This window comes from Lepisosteus oculatus, chromosome 11, assembly GCF_040954835.1.
Source record: "Lepisosteus oculatus isolate fLepOcu1 chromosome 11, fLepOcu1.hap2, whole genome shotgun sequence".
Lineage (NCBI taxonomy): Eukaryota > Metazoa > Chordata > Actinopteri > Semionotiformes > Lepisosteidae > Lepisosteus > Lepisosteus oculatus.
The window spans coordinates 13508677-13524422 of NC_090706.1; the positions used below are offsets into that span (position 1 = coordinate 13508677).

The 15746-nt window shown below is 50.1% G+C and overlaps 3 protein-coding genes across 5 annotated transcripts; 1 reads left to right on the forward strand and 2 right to left on the reverse strand.

The window, feature by feature from the left end:
- Window positions 1-3940: 3940 nt before the first annotated feature.
- On the forward strand, window positions 3941-6308 carry LOC102693293 (persephin). The gene is made up of 2 exons (XM_006631544.3): window positions 3941-4047; window positions 5356-6308. The coding sequence occupies exons 1-2, from the start codon at window positions 3960-3962 to the stop codon at window positions 5799-5801; spliced, it is 534 nt and encodes a 177-aa protein (XP_006631607.1). The 5' UTR covers window positions 3941-3959; the 3' UTR covers window positions 5802-6308.
- Window positions 6309-6878: 570 nt separating this feature from the next.
- alkbh7 (alkB homolog 7) lies at window positions 6879-10431 on the reverse strand. Of its 2 annotated transcripts, XM_006631545.3 has the most exons (5): window positions 10014-10431; window positions 9611-9830; window positions 9007-9180; window positions 8443-8567; window positions 6879-7400 (listed from the first exon to the last, which is right to left on the reverse strand). In XM_006631545.3, the coding sequence occupies exons 1-5, from the start codon at window positions 10046-10048 to the stop codon at window positions 7280-7282; spliced, it is 675 nt and encodes a 224-aa protein (XP_006631608.2). In that variant the 5' UTR covers window positions 10049-10431; the 3' UTR covers window positions 6879-7279. The 2 variants fall into 2 exon arrangements, with proteins under 2 accessions (XP_006631608.2, XP_015204758.2); XM_015349272.2 differs by having other exon boundaries at window positions 9611-10093.
- Window positions 10432-10772: 341 nt separating this feature from the next.
- On the reverse strand, window positions 10773-15699 carry wdr83 (WD repeat domain containing 83). 2 transcript variants are annotated; one of them, XM_006631474.3, is made up of 10 exons: window positions 15200-15699; window positions 14764-14871; window positions 14437-14557; window positions 14018-14123; window positions 13363-13411; window positions 12831-12957; window positions 12543-12610; window positions 12244-12352; window positions 11171-11285; window positions 10773-11085 (listed from the first exon to the last, which is right to left on the reverse strand). In XM_006631474.3, exons 2-10 carry the CDS (start codon window positions 14864-14866, stop codon window positions 10936-10938), a joined length of 948 nt encoding a protein of 315 aa, XP_006631537.1. In that variant the 5' UTR covers window positions 14867-14871; window positions 15200-15699; the 3' UTR covers window positions 10773-10935. The 2 variants fall into 2 exon arrangements, with proteins under 2 accessions (XP_006631537.1, XP_069051753.1); XM_069195652.1 differs by having other exon boundaries at window positions 11171-11300.
- Window positions 15700-15746: the final 47 nt, after the last annotated feature.

Here is a 15746-nt window from a genome sequence, read left to right on the forward strand (position 1 = left end):
TCTTAACCACCGGACCAGCTGTCCTCCTGGTGTGACAGTCCTGTATCTTAACCACCGGACCAGCTGTCCTCCTGGTGTGACAGTCTTGTATCTTAACCACTGGACCAGCTGTCCTCCTGGTGTGACAGTCTTGTATCTTAACCACTGCACCAGCTGTCCTCCTGGTGTGACAGTCTTGTATCTTAACCACTGGACCAGCTGTCCTCCTGGTGTGACAGCCCTGTATCTTTACCACTGGACCAGCTGTCCTCCTGGTGTGACAGTCCTGTATCTTAACCACTGGACCAGCTGTCCTCCTGGTGTGACAGTCTTGTATCTTAACCACTGGACCAGCTGTCCTCCTGGTGTGACAGTCTTGTATCTTAACCACTGGACCAGCTGTCCTCCTGGTGTGACAGTCCTGTATCTTAACCACTGGACCAGCTGTCCTCCTGGTGTGACAGTCCTGTATCTTAACCACTGGACCAGCTGTCCTCCTGCTGTAACAGTCCTGTATCTTAACCACTGGACCAGCTGTCCTCCTGGTGTGACAGTCTTGTATCTTAACCACTGGACCAGCTGTCCTCCTGGTGTGACAGTCCTGTATCTTAACCACTAGACCAGCTGTCCTCCTGGTGTGACAGTCTTGTATCTTAACCACTGGACCAGCTGTCCTCCTGCTGTAACAGTCCTGTATCTTAACCACTGGACCGGCTGTCCTCCTGGTGTGACAGCCCTGTATCTTAACCACTGGACCGGCTGTCCTCGTGGTGTGACAGTCTTGTATCTTAACCACCGGACCAGCTGTCCTCCTGGTGTGACAGCCCTGTATCTTAACCATTGGACCAGCTGTCCTCCTGTTGTCGCAGTCCCGTACTTTATCCACCCTCTCCCCCTCTCTCTTCTCTCTCTTCCCCCTCTCCCCTGCTGTCAGAAGCTCTCCTGTGTGTTAATCCCTGGGGAATGTGCAGAGAGAAGAGGAGACGCTGCCTGGACATACTAACACCTCTCTCCCATCTGTCCCCCAACTTTCATATCAAAAACTGTAGGTGTCAGAGTCAGTGTGTTAGTGTAGCAGTACAATAGTGTGTCCGTGTGTTAGTGTTGAAGTACTTCGGAGTCTGTTGGCATGCTAGTGTAGCAGTACAGCATTGTGTGTGTCTGGGTGTTAGTCTAGTTAGGCTCACTGTCTGTTCCTCAGGCTGTGACAGGAGATCACACACTGTATTATTATTACTGAGAGACAGGCTCACTGTCTGTTCCTCAGGCTGGGACAGGAGCTCACACACTGTATTATTATTATTACTGAGAGACAGGCTCACTGTCTGTTCCTCAGGCTGGGACAGGAGCTCACACACTGCATTATTATTATTACTGAGAGACAGGCTCACTGTCTGTTCCTCAGGCTGGGACAGGAGCTCACACACTGTATTATTATTATTACTGAGAGACAGGCTCACTGTCTGTTCCTCAGGCTGGGACAGGAGCTCACACACTGCATTATTATTATTACTGAGAGACAGGCTCACTGTCTGTTCCTCAGACTGGGACAGGAGCTCACACACTGTATTATTATTACTGAGAGACAGGCTCACTGTCTGTTCCTCAGACTGGGACAGGAGATCACACACTGTATTATTATTACTGAGAGACAGGCTCACTGTCTGTTCCTCAGACTGGGACAGGAGCTCACACACTGCATTATTATTATTGAGAGACAGGCTCACTGTCTGTTCCTCAGGCTGGGACAGGAGATCACATGTTGTATTATTATTATTATTATTATTATTATTATTATTATTATTACTATTACTATTAGTATTATTTAGAGACAGGCTCACTGTCTGTTCCTCAGGCTGGGACAGGAGATCACACACTGTATTATTATTATTATTATTATTATTATTATTATTATTATTATTATTATTATTATTACTGAGACAGGGTCACTGTCTGTTCCTCAGGTGGAGTCCCTCTTCTCTCTGTCCTTCTCTTTACTTCTCCCTCTGCCCTTCTCTGTCTGCTTTACCCTCTTCTCTCCTTCTCTCTCTCCTCTCCCTTCCCTCTCCTCTCTCATCTCTTCGGAGGCAGTGGAAGGAATGTGGCCAAGCTACTGCCCTGTCACGCCTCCCTTTGTCCTGGGATTAGAGCCTGACAGATGGGATATTCCGACAGCAGCATTCCTTCCACTGGCTCACCTGGTGCAGGTGCACGGTGAATCCCAGTCTGCATCCAGAGTGGAAAACCTGCCCCAGGCTCCAGGATGGATGGGCTTCTGCGAAGCCTTCCTGAAACATGATCCACACAGCGCAGAGAGAGAAGAGTCTCCACAAGACATACTGACCGTTCCTTTCTCACCCTCCCTCTCCAGTCTCCAGTCTCCGTCCCCTGACCTCTGTACCCCATCCTCTCTCCAGTCACCCCCCGACCTCTGTACCGCACTCTCTCTCTCCAGTCACCCCCCGACCTCTGTACCCCACCCTCTCACTCCAGTCACTCCCTGACCTCTGCACCCCACCATCTCTCTAGTCACCCCATGACCTCTGTACCCTGCCATCTCTCCAGTCACCCCCTGACCTCTGTACCCCACCCTCTCACTCCAGTCACTCCCTGACCTCTGCACCCCACCCTCTCTCCAGTTACCCACTGACCCCTGCACCTCACCCTCTCTCTATAATCCCCTGACCTTTGTACCCCACTGTCTCTCCAGTCACCAGCTGACCTCTGTACCCCATCCTCTCTCCAGTCATCCCCTGACCTCTGTACTCCATCCTATCTCAAGTAACCACCTGACCTCCACAATCTGTCCTTTCTCTCATCACCCCTGACCTATGACCTATCACTGTCTGTTTCTCAGGCTGGGACAGATCACATACTGTATTATTTTTATTATTACTGCGAGACAGGATCACTGTCTGTACCTCAGGCTGGCACAGGAGATCACACACTGTATTATTATTACTGAGAGATAGGATCACTGTCTGTTCCTCAGAGTGGGACAGGAGATCACACACTATATTATTCTTATTCTTTACCAACAGGCTCACTGTTTGTTCCTGTGTCTGTGACAAGACATCACATACTGGGCTGCAGCTCCATTGAGATTCCTCCCCCAGCAGGATTGGAAGATGTTCTGCTTCTGACAGGTGTGGAATTTCTGGGATTAGATTTGATTGGGAAGAATGCTTGTCTAATCCCAGACCCTCTCTACGGCTGTCCAAGGCTCCTCTGGACTCTGAATCTGGACACTGACTAGAACTCCACAAACCCCAGCTGCCCAGACAGCACAAGAGGGGTGACGCTGCGACCTCACAGCTCATTTCGGGGGGCAACACCAGCTCCCCCCCTCTCCTGCGTTTTCCTCCTTCAGGATTATGTAAAAAGAAAACACATTCCCCCAAATCCCCTTAATTTATGGACATGCTGGTGTAGTGTGTCTCTGTCAGTCTAGGAATTTCCACTAAAGTAACATCTGGATTCCACTTAGATTTTAAAAAATTAAATGAATCCCCCTCCCCTTCCCAGGTCCTGGAGCCTTGAGCCTTAACCCTTCGCGAGGAGATGCGCTCTGCCCGAGGCACACGCAGGACCTCCCTCTCCTTCCTCCTGCCTGCCTGCTCCGAGCGGCACTCTGGACTAATCAAGTCCAGTCTCCACAGGGGAACAGCTTTAAGCAATTTACAGAGGGATTACATTTTCCCCTCCGGCCCGTGCTGGAAAATACTCTTTCCCCGATTCTGGGATAACCACTATTTATAGAAAAAAATTCCACATAAGAGGCGAACTGCCCCCTGTGTAACCCCGGACGCGCCGAGCGGAGGGCTGGAGCTCTTCGGAAGGAGGCAAGGAAAGGGTTAATCTCCGCCCTCCAGCCCCGCAGGGGATAAAAATGCGAGGGGTGACCTGTCTCTCAGCAGCTTGCTCTCACCTTCTCCGTTCCCAGGTTTCCGGGAGAGACAGAGCGTGCAGGAGCCGCGGGGATGCGGGCCGCACTGGAGCTGGCTGTGCTGCTGTACTGCCTGTGGCCTGGAGAGGGCGGAGGACAGGGGCAGCTCCACTCACCGAGGGGTAAGAGACACCCGGACACGAGCTCCACAGCTCTGAGCTCCACTCACACACTCCTCTGAGCTCCACAGCTGAGATCCACTCATACACTCCTCTGAGCTCCACAGCTCTGAGCTCCACTCATACACTCCTCTGAGCTCCACAGCTGAGATCCACTCACACACTCCTCTGAGCTCCACAGCTCTGAGCTCCACTCATACACTCCTCTGAGCTCCACAGCTGAGATCCACTCATACACTCCTCTGAGCTCCACAGCTCTGAGATCCACTCATACACTCCTCTGAGCTCCACAGGTCCGAGCTTCACTCATACACTCCTCTGAGCTCCACAGCTCTGAGATCCACTAATATACTCCTCTGAGCTCCACAGCTCTGAGCTCCACTCATACACTCCTCTGAGCTCCACAGCTGGGATCCATTCATACACTCCTCTGAGCTCCACAGCTCTGAGATCCACTCACACACTCCTCTGAGCTCCACAGCTCTGAGATCCACTCATACACTCCTCTGAGCTCCACAGCTGAGATCCACTCATACACTCCTCTGAGCTCCACAGCTCAGATCCACTCATACACTCCTCTGAGCTCCACAGCTCTGAGATCCACTCATACACTCCTCTGAGCTCCACAGCTCTGAGATCCACTCATACACTCCTCTGAGCTCCACAGCTCTGAGATCCACTCATACACTCCTCTGAGCTCCACAGCTCTGAGATCCACTCATACATTCCTCTGAGCTCCACAGCTCAGATCCACTCATACACGGTTCTAAGATCCACTCATACACCCCTCTGAGCTCCACAGCTACACTCCTGTCTCACTCTATATACCCGTATGTCTCAGTTCTGCTCTGCCTGTCTCAGTCTATATACCTGTCTGTCTCAGTCCTGCTCTGCCTGTCTCACTCTCTATACCTGTCTGTCTCAGCCCTGCTCTGCCTGTCTCACTCTCTATACCTGTCTCACTGTGTCTCAGTTCTGCTCTGCCTGTCTCACTTTCTATACCTGTCTGTCTCAGCCCTGCTCTGCCTGTCTCACTGTGTCTCAGTTCTGCTCTGCCCGTCTCACTTTCTATACCTGTCTGTCTCAGCCCTGCTCTGCCTCACTCTTTATACCCATCTGTGTCTCACTCTCTATACTTGTCTCAGTCCTGCTCTGCCTGTCTCACTCTCTATACCCGTCTCACTCTCTATACCTGTCTCACTGTCTCAGCCCTGCCCTGCCTGTATCACTCTCTATACCTCTCTCACTCTCAGTCCTGCTGTGCCTGTCTCACTGTGTCTCAGCCCAGCCCTGCTCTGCTTGTCTCTGCAGAGCTGCAGGGTGAGGCTGTGACCCAGGAGAGGACTCTGCAGGAGGAAGGTCAGAGGCCGGGGCCCCTGGGAGCTCGTGCAGAGAGGGAGGGGGCCCCCAGGCTGGTTCGGTCCCGGTCCCGTTCCCGCAGGGGGGACGACTCTCTGTGCGGTCTGCGCTCCCTCCTGCTGCGGGTTCGGGAGCTGGGCCTGGGCTACGACTCGGAGGAGACGGTGCTGTTCAGGTACTGCGGGGGGGGCTGCCCGCGGGAGCGCTCCAACCACGACCTGACGCTGTCTGCCCTGCTGCAGCGCGGCGCCCTGCCCCCGCCACCACCTGGCACCCACATGCACAGCGCCCCCTGCTGCCGGCCCACGCGCCACGAGGACCTGGCCTTCCTGGACTCCGCGCACCGCTGGCACCGGGTGGAGAAGCTGTCTGCCGCCGCCTGCAGCTGTGTGGGCTGACGGGAGTGGATCCGTCCTGGGCTCAAGGACTGCTCACAGGGCACACCTGGAGGAGCCAGTGTGCTGCCGCAGAGGCCCATCAGTCCCCAGTGTTACAACACTGTGCTTTTACCCTGATCTCACTGGACTTTACTGCTCTATGCTTTGCTTTTACCCTGATCTTACTGGGCTTTACTGCACTGGACTGTGCTTTTACCCTGATCCCATTGGGCTTTACTGCACTGCACTTTTACCCTGATCTCACTGGTCTTTACTGCAGTGGACTGTGCTTTTACCCTGATCCCATTGGGCTTTACTGCACTGCACTTTTACCCTGATCTCACTGGGCTTTACTGCAGTGGACTGTGCTTTTACCCTGATCCCATTGGGCTTTACTGCACTGCACTTTTACCCTGATCTCACTGGGCTTTACTGCAGTGGACTGTGCTTTTACCCTGATCCCATTGGGCTTTACTGCCCTGCACTTTTACCCTGGTCTCACTGGGCTTTACTGCAGTGGACTGTGCTTTTACCCTGATCTCACTGGGCTTTACTGTGCATTTGCCCTGATTGCACTGGGCTTTACTGTGCTGTACTGTGCATTTACCCTGATCGCACTGTGCTTTTACCCTGATCTCACTGGGCTTTACTGTACTGTACTGTGCATTTGCCCTGATCGCAATGGGCTTTACCGTCCTGGACTGTGCTTTTACCCCAATTTCTCTGGGCTTACTGTCCTGGACTGTGCTTTTATCTTGACCTCACTGGGCGTTATTGCACTAGACTGTGCAGTACCATGAAGCACCACAGTAACCTTGTACAGGGTGCGCTTTGCTGTATGGTACTATATACGGTGTCCTGTTCCATGCTGAACTCCACTGTTCTATGCTGAGCTGCAGTGGGTTCGAGTGCCCACTCTGAAGGAGACTCGGGGTTAATCCCAAACTCCTGGTCTGCGCTGGAAAGCGAGAGAGGCCAGAGGCCAGGCTCCAGGCAGCTGCTGTGTGTCGGTGTGGGAGTCACGCAGGCTTCACCACTCTCCAACGCCCCCCATGCCAGAAGTCACCAGAAGGCCAAAGTACCAACAGAGATCAGCTATTTATGGAGTAATAAATTATTTATTTATTTGGAAAGCTATGAGTTTGACTCATTATATTTTATTTGTGTCTTTTGTCATTGTGCATGGCTGCAATGTGACAGTTGTAATAAATCTGAAGGAGATGCAGAGTGGGTGTCACGGCGGTGAGTCTGTCCGGTGTGGTGTGAAATCAGACCCCCATCAGACATGTTGCAGAATGAATGGACTCTCACAGACTGACAGGACTGACGCCTTCCCGATTCTGGGACTTCCATCCCTCGCACCTCCCCTGGCCACACGGGGCTGGACCAGACAGCACCTCTATTTTCCTCCCGTGAAGACTGAGCCTCGGCGTCAGAGTGAGGGAGCAGGGCAGCCCCAGCAGTGTCGCAGTCTAAGTCCTCCCCCCTGCTCCCTCGCCTCAGGCCGGGAGGTTCCGGCAGATGACGGAGATACGGCGATCCCGGGGGACCCTGCACCCAGCGAAGAAGGACTCCTCGTCCCGCAGGACCTGGTGTGTGAAGCTGTAACGAGCGCTGTCCCTGAGGGACAGAAGGGAGGGAGATGTGTTCACGTGTGTAAAGAATAGAGCAATTCACACCCTGTGTCTCTCAGTCTCAGCCCTGTGCTGTGGGAGAGTGTGACGTGTCCACCCCGTGTCTCTCTCTCAGTCTCAGCCCTGTGCCTTGGTGCAGTGTGAGGTGTCCACCCTGTGTTTCTCTCTCAGTCTCAGCCCTTGCCTTGGTGCAGTGTGACAAGACCACTCGGTTTCCCTCATATATCTATTGTAGCAAAGCAAGAAACCCATCTTCTTCTTGACTTCCCAGCTCTCACAGAGCACATGGTTCAGGTCTGGCTGTGCTGTCCTGCTTCAGCCAAGCAGCAGTGACCAAACTTGTACCAAACCAGCAGCCATATCACCCTGCAACTCACAACTGGCAACCCACTGAAGCTAAGCAGGTGTGAGCCTGGTCAGTACCTGGATGGGAGACCTCCTGGGAAAAACTAAGGTTGCTGCTGGAAGAGGTGTTAGTGGGGCCAGTAGGGGGCGCTCACCCTGCGGTCCATGTGGGTCCTAATGCCCCAGTATAGTGACGGGGACACTATACTGTAAAACAGGCGCCGTCCTTCGGATGAGACGTAAAAACCGAGGTCCTGACTCTCTGTGGTCATTAAAAATCCCAGGGCGTTTCTCGAAAAGAGTAGGGGTGTAACCCCGGTGTCCTGGCCAAATTTCCAATTGGCCCTTACTAATCATGGCCTCCTAATAATCCCCCTCTATGAATTGGCTACATTACTCTGCTCTCCTCCCCACTGATAGCTGATGTGTGGTGAGCGTTCTGGCGCACTATGGCTGCCGTCGCATCATCCAGGTGGATGCTGCACATTGGTGGTGGTGGAGGGGAGTCCCCATTACCTGTAAAGCGCTTTGAGTGGAGTGTCCAGAAAAGCGCTATAGAAGTGTAAGCAATTATTATTATTATTATTATTGTACACCTTTAGTATCACTCACTGCCTCTGCAATTAGAAAAAATATAGCATAGGAAAATATCACCTGTCCGCAAGCCCAGCAGATCCTCTTACCTGAGGATGTAAAGCGATCGTCTGGGCAGCAGGAGATCTACCCAGTCAGCCATGTCCTGCTCGCTGACCAATCGCATCACGCTATCGGAAAGGAGGCTGAGCCCAGCAATCGTGCTGCCACAGAACTGAGAAAGGGGAGGGGTGGAGTCAGAGGGAGAGAGGGAGGGAGCAAGGGCAAGAGGTGGAGACAGAGAGCAATGAAGGCAGAAGGGGAGGGGCGGGAGAGAAGGAGAAACACTGTTGACACCCTGTCTTTATGTCTCAGTAAAGCTGCTGACATACTGATGCCCGCTGTGTAGCTGCCAGTCAGACCAAGTAAAAGGCTTCTGACTCTCCTGCTGTCCATATACACAACCCACAGATAGAAAGACCGCATCACGTCCCTAACTTATTATGATGACATTTCTATTTCTACCTTTGGTATGTTGAAAACAGATTCGGGCAGGATGTGTCATGGGAAGTCAGCACACAGTCAGTGTATATTCAGCTGGCCAAGTTAACTGGAGCCTCTGAACTCGGGGCAGCCCCAATTGCAGAGGGGCTCAGACAAGATATCAGACCTACCTTGACACTGTCGATGTGTGGCTTGATGAATCCAGTTCTGTCCAGGTCCAACACGTGGACCGGGCCCAGCAGGGGCTCCCCTGCAGGGAATGCTGCCTGCCTGACCCGCCTCAGCACTGCCCAGCTCCCCTCGGTCCACTGCACACGCTCTGTCTCCCGGTAACCATGGATGGCCTGAAGGATGGGAGAGGTGTCATGGGAACTGTAGTCTTTACTATCACAAATATTAATACTACACTGTGACTGTAGCCCCTATTGTAACAGGACAGTTCTACAGCACTGTGACTGTAACCCCTATTGTAACAGGACTGTTCTACTGCACTGGGACTGTAGCCCCTATTGTAACGGGACTGTTCTACTGCACTGGGACTGTAGCCCCTATTGTAACAGGACTGTTCTACTGCACTGGGACTGTAGCCCCTATTGTAACGGGACTGTCCTACTGCACTGGGACTGTAGCCCCTATTGTAACAGGACTGTCCTAATGCACTGGGACTGTAGCTCAAAATGTAACTGGACGCACTGGAAAGCGGTTTTTGCACAGGCTTGACAAAAAGCCGCTATAACTGACAATCACAATTACTTTATCACATTTAATACTCACGTCATCCCAGTGGTCAAACTCGTATCGCTTCTTCCTGAGCCCAGGTTCCAGCTCCTGCAACAGGGCGCGCTCCTCTGCTTCAGTGAGGAAGTTCTCACTGACCTCGACTTGCCCGCGTACTTTCTCTAGCACGTCGGGGCTTGAGCCCGAGACAAGGCGCCTATCATCAACACTACTGTCCCGGCCTCCTTCCCAAGCGAGCCCCGAGGCTTCCAAGGGCCTAGGGACAGAGCAGTGGTGAGGCGAAGGACGAGGAAGCGATATTAAATTTACACGCTTCAAAACTGTTAACAGAAGACTCATGCCGTCATTTGCCACAAAACACAATTCCAGCAAAAAGTCTACTTCTTCTAATAAAATTTATATCTGAACTCCACTGTTAAAACCCCCCTTCCTTCTTCACCTGCCGAAAGATTCAGGACGCGGCCATCTTGGCATCCCGTAGCGCACCTTGGGTTTTGTAGTCCACCGACATACAAGTCACTTTTATTTTATGTCGCCCTCTATTGGTCAGAGGACGGTCAGATTTAAACTAGCTATTTTACACAAAAGGTAACCATAACTCATCTGTTCGTTACTGGGTATGAAGGCATTTTTGCAGTGTTTTTATCTTTGCTTGTTATTAAAACAATAATCATTATTGTTTTCATTGACCTCACCGATCACTGTCACTTTGTCTCTCCTGGTGGTCTAAGGTCTGAAATAGGACTTAAGTCGGGTCTTCCTAACGGGTACATACTATCAGTACTGCAGACTCAAAGCAGAGTGAGCGCCCCCTGCAGGACTGACACAGCTCTCACTGACAGCACTGCAGGCTCACAGCAGAGTGAGCGCCCCCTGCAGGACTGACACAGCTCTCACTGACAGCACTGCAGGCTCACAGCAGAGTGAGCGCCCCCTGCAGGAGGGGCACAGCTCTCACTGACAGCACTGCAGGCCCACAGCAGAGTGAGCGCCCCCTGCAGGACTGACACAGCTCTCACTGACAGCACTGCAGGCCCACAGCAGAGTGAGCGCCCCCTGCAGGAGGGGCACAGCTCTCACTGACAGCACTGCAGGCCCACAGCAGAGTGAGCGCCCCCTGCAGGAGGGACACAGCTCTCACCAACAGCACTGCTGGCAGCTCTGAATGGTATACACAAATCAACAAAACACAACAAAATTTTGAATGCACTGAAATTTTATATCACAGTATCAAAATAATTAAAAAAAATAATTAAAAAAAAAGAAGAATTTGAAAAAATACAGTTATTTTCTTTCATTCTTGTCACTGGGCCTTGGGGTAAAGTACACCTTTGCTGGAAATCCAAGATACAGATGGGTCCCTAGCCTGACTCCTCCTCCTTCTCCTCTGACTCCACCCCCCAGATTTGAACACGCCCCTCCATGGCGGTGAGAAGGTGGGGCTCCGTGGGATGGAAGCACAGTGATTGGACGACTCCTTTTCCAACAGGCAGCTTCAACGCCAGAGAGCCCTGCAAGAGAGTGGAGTGTGAGAAAGTCCTCATTCTACTGTAACAGGAAAGAACTGTATCCCTCCTTCTGCCAAACCCTCCTGACCTCCACCAAGTCCCAGAAGTACACATGTCCGTCCTCAGAGCAGCTGAGCACGTGGGTGTCTCTCTCTGACAGGCAGCAGTCCAGCTTGTAGCTGCTGTTCCTGTGTCCGGTGTACCTGCACAGAGAGATACTGCTGAAAGTGAGGGAGGCTCTATGACATCAGCACCGGTACCAATCCGGTGTGGGAGGCTCTGTGACATCAGCACCAGTACCAATCCGGTATCCGGTAGTGGATAGTGTAATAAACACTGTTTACAGTGAAAGGAGTATATTCAGAGTGAATACAGTGAACAGTGTGTATTCAGTGCGAATACAGTGTATATTCAGAGTGAATACAGTTGTCTACAGTGAACAGTGTGTATTCAATGTGAATACAGTGTATATTCAGTGTGAATACAGTTGTCTACAGTGAACAGTGTGTATTCGGTGTGAATACAGTGTTTATTCAGAGTGAATACAGTTGTCTACAGTAAACAGTGTGTATTCAGTGTGAATACAGTGTATATTCAGAGTGAATACAGTTATCTACAGTGGACAGTGTGTATTCAGTGGGAATACAGTTGTCTTCAGTGAACAGTGTGTATTCGGTGTGAATACAGTGTATATTCAGTGTGAATACAGTTATCTACAGTGGACAGTGTGTATTCAGTGGGAATACAGTTGTCTACAGTGAACAGTGTGTATTCGGTGTGAATACAGTGTATATTCAGTGTGAATACAGTTATCTACAGTGGACAGTGTGTATTCGGTGTAAATACAGTTGTCTATAGTGAACAGTGTGTATTCAATGTGAATACAGTGTATATTCAGAGTGAATACAGTATATATTCAGAGTGAATACAGATGTCTACAGTAAACAGTGTGTATTCAGTGTGAATACAGTGTATATTCAGAGTGAATACAGATGTCTACAGTGAACAGTGTGTATTCAATGTGAATACAGTGTATATTCAGAGTGAATACAGTTGTCTACAGTGGACAGTGCATATTCAGTGTGATAGTGATTACAGTGTGGACAGTGTGGGAACAGTGTGAATACAGTGAGGACAGGGTGGACAGTGTGATGCACTCACTCTCCCAGCAGTTCCCCGGTGCTCTTGTCTAGCAGCCGGAGGGTGGAGTCCAGGCTGGCACTGAGAGTGCACTGTCCATCCTGACTGAAACACACACAGGTTATGGGGCCTGCAGGACAGAGAGAGACAGAGGTGATAAGCACTGCAGTGAGAAATGTGACACTGACACACATCGTCATTGTCAAACATACACATTCACTGACACACACCATCACCAACATGTTCACTGTCAATGACAAACACACACTTAATTTCCCATTTCCACAGCACAGCCCTGAAACAGGAGCACTGCCACTCACTGTTTACAAAGTCGCTGAACAGCTGACCCATCCGCAGGTCATAGCGCCGCACTCTGCCATCCACCGAGCTGCAGAGACAGGGAGAGATACAGGCAGGGAGTCTGAATACAGGTGTCAATCCTTATTCCTTTCACACTGCTAATTCAGTCCTGACGAGACAGGGGGGAGACAGGGTTTGAGTCTGAACAAAATTAATCTTTATTTCTTTCACACTGACTCAGGAATGGACACTGTTAAAGTACTGCAGTTAGTGACAGTTTAATCCTGCAGTGCTGGTTCAGTACTGACCCGGTCAGCAGCTCGTGTTCAGACACTTCAACACTGCTCACACCATCTCGCGCCTCGTCCAGAATCTGAATCGGGTCGGGCCTCCTGGATCGCGTGTCCCAGCAACGCACTGTGCTGTCTATAGAGCCTTGGGTACACAACACACACACACTGTGAGCAACACTGTCACTAAGAGAGTGACACACACAGCCTCTGCCCTTTGGCTCTGACCTGAACCACAGTCACACACAACCCCTGACACACAGACACACATAGCACTGAACTGATTTACACAACCCTGCTCAGCCCCGCCCAGCCCCGCCCAGGCGCAGACAGGTGCAGACAGGGACAGACAGGCGCAGACAGGGACAGACAGGCGCAGACAGGCGCAGACAGGCGCAGACAGGCGCAGACAGGCGCAGACAGGGGCAGACAGGGGCAGACAGGGGCAGACAGGCGCAGACAGGCGCAGACAGGCGCAGACAGGCGCAGACAGCCGCAGACAGGCGCAGACAGCCGCAGACAGGGGCAGCCCCTTCCCCTTGGCTCTGACCTGACACAATGACTGTAGCCTCTTCATTAAATCTGACACAGTTCACCTTCTGTGCAGAGAGAAGGTGACAGAAAACATCTCACTGTTAAAGCACACAACACAGAGGGATTACTAAATAAAAGAGCTTTTAAGAACAAAAAAAAGGAATATACTGTATATGCCAGTTATTTATTTTCAAATTAAATTTGAAAAACAAACATTTGACTCAATTTGGCATGAAGTGCTGTGCCAGAAGTCAGAGTAATAAAGTTTCTGTTCATCTAATAAAAAAATTACTGATCTTTCCCGGTCTCAGTTTTCACAGTTCTTTATCCCCCCCATAGACACTTATGCTCCGCTAGTCCTAGTTTTTATCAGTTGAGTCCGATTATCTTTGCTTATAACAGTTTTCAATTAAGCTGTCAGTCTTCATTCATTTCACTGAGTGAACTAACCCTGAATTCCATTAGAAACAAAATGGCCACTCCATGCGGAAGCCTCCCAGGCACATGTCAACTGTACAGACCAGTCAGGAATGTACATTCCCTCACAGACTGGTTTCCACACTCTTCAAAGTGGAGTAAGGGAATGGTGTCTGCAACATCAATATCAATATTCTTGGAGATCAGCTGTGAAAATCAGAAACAGAACCAGCTCTTTCTCAGTTCTGTCTCACCCCGGCATGTCCTCTCAGCTTGCGGGTCACCTGGGCTGTGGCCACATCCCACAGAATCACAGTCTTATCTGCACTGCAGGAACACAGCTGGCTGTTGTCATAGGAGCTGTACAGTGAGACACAGAAGGTGATACTGAGAGGGACAGACAGTGGAGTTAATACTGAAAGAGAGACAGACAGTGGGGTTAATACTGAGAGAGACACACAGATGGAGGAATTAATACTGAGAGAGACAGACGAGGAGTTAATACTGAGAGAGGCAGATGGAAAGGTTAATACTATGGGAGAGAGCCAGGCACAGGGGTTAATACTGAGAGACAGACAGAAGGTTTGACATTGAGAGAGAAAAACTGGAGAAGGTAATATTGAGAGAGAGAGGGGTAGAAAATGAGAAAGAGACAGACAGAGAGGTCACTCACCCATCAGTGTCCAGCACCTCGTAGCCGTGTCCACTGTAGGTCTGCAGCAAAATCCCACGTCCAGCACTCCATAGTCGCAGAGTCTTATCACTGCCACAGCTCAAGACATAGTTACCATCCGCTAGGAGAGCATAGCACAGTGATCACTGCCACAGGTCAGCACATAGTTACCATCCACTAGGAGAGCACAGCACAGTGATCACTGCCACAGATCAGACCACTGAGATACACACATTATTGAGATGCACACACCTGAAAACATATTACACTGAGACACACATAGAAAACACACACCACCTAGATACACACACTGCAGAAGTGTCTCACCATTGTAGCGCACAGCTCGAACTGCTCCTTGATGACAGTCCAGGGTGTGAAGTAGCACACTGGGCAACTGGGGAGGCTGGGGCTTGGGCAGAGGAAACGCCATGGGCACTAAGAGATAGAGAGACAGGGACTGGGCTACACTGGCACATAAATAAGAGAGACTGTAACTGTTCTGTAATTGTTTTGAGAACACTGAAATGCATCGTTCATTCGAGTAAAAATCTCTGAATTTATCAAACTAAACTGGCAGTGACAGGAACAAAAAATGAGAGTCAAACTGAAATAGAATTAGAGACGGTGTGATTGAACTGCGACATTGAAAATCGTTGCAGTATATAATTTATCTCGATGTGATTTGTCACTATTCCACACTTGAATTTACGTTTTATGCGAGCAGCAACAACAACGATAACAACACAAATAATAATACACTTACCGAAGCCAGTAGGGCGGGCTGTCTCAGTTTGTCTGTTTTAAATTGGATTTGAAATAATTAAAACTTTTCTTACAAAACAATATTCTCGATTCCTCGAATAAGGAATTGTTTCTTGCTGGCACAGAATATATACACCCTCGTCAGATAAGTTTTCACTTTTCACATCATAAGAAAACTAAAGTACCGTGTTAACTGAAAATCGCAATTCAAAATGTTGAACAGACAAAAATATTTGTTTCTGTAATTTATTATAAAACTTAATCTCAACAATGGGAACCAGTGTCTTTAGCGAGTGTTTCCCGTCGACAGGGAAAACACGTGAGTGGGATAAAGACGAAAACTATCACTACGGTGATCGCTGAGGCAAACGTTTGGAACAGTTCTTATTTAAAAAAATCAAGAATTAAAAAAAACACTATGTGATAAAAACAAATCCATCTGAGGACGTTTTACAGTTGCCGGAAAATTAATGAGGTCTGTTTTGATGTTACACTTCCTCTACCTCCTCTTCCGGTCCGAGGAAAAGGAAGTGACGTTTCAAAGGGGA

Bases quoted from the DNA above. Each gene is read 5' to 3' on its own strand.
- LOC102693293 (XM_006631544.3), top strand. From the start codon at position 3,960: ATGCGGGCCGCACTGGAGCTGGCTGTGCTGCTGTACTGCCTGTGGCCT. The intron at 4,048-5,355 runs GTAAGAGACACC...TTGTCTCTGCAG, and splicing joins GCAGCTCCACTCACCGAGGG to AGCTGCAGGGTGAGGCTGTG.
- alkbh7 (XM_015349272.2), bottom strand. From the start codon at position 9,913: ATGAGTCTTCTGTTAACAGTTTTGAAGCGTGTAAATTTAATATCGCTT. The intron at 9,181-9,610 runs GTGAGTATTAAA...CCCATCCTTCAG, and splicing joins AGTTTGACCACTGGGATGAC to GCCATCCATGGTTACCGGGA. The intron at 7,401-8,442 runs GTAAGAGGATCT...TCTGTCCCTCAG, and splicing joins CGATCGCTTTACATCCTCAG to GGACAGCGCTCGTTACAGCT.
- wdr83 (XM_069195652.1), bottom strand. From the start codon at position 14,866: ATGGCGTTTCCTCTGCCCAAGCCCCAGCCTCCCCAGTTGCCCAGTGTG. The intron at 13,412-14,017 runs GTGAGACAGAAC...CTCTCTGCACAG, and splicing joins AGCTGAGAGGACATGCCGGG to AAGGTGAACTGTGTCAGATT. The intron at 12,353-12,542 runs GTGAGTGGCAGT...TCTGTCCTGCAG, and splicing joins GTTCAGCGACTTTGTAAACA to GCCCCATAACCTGTGTGTGT.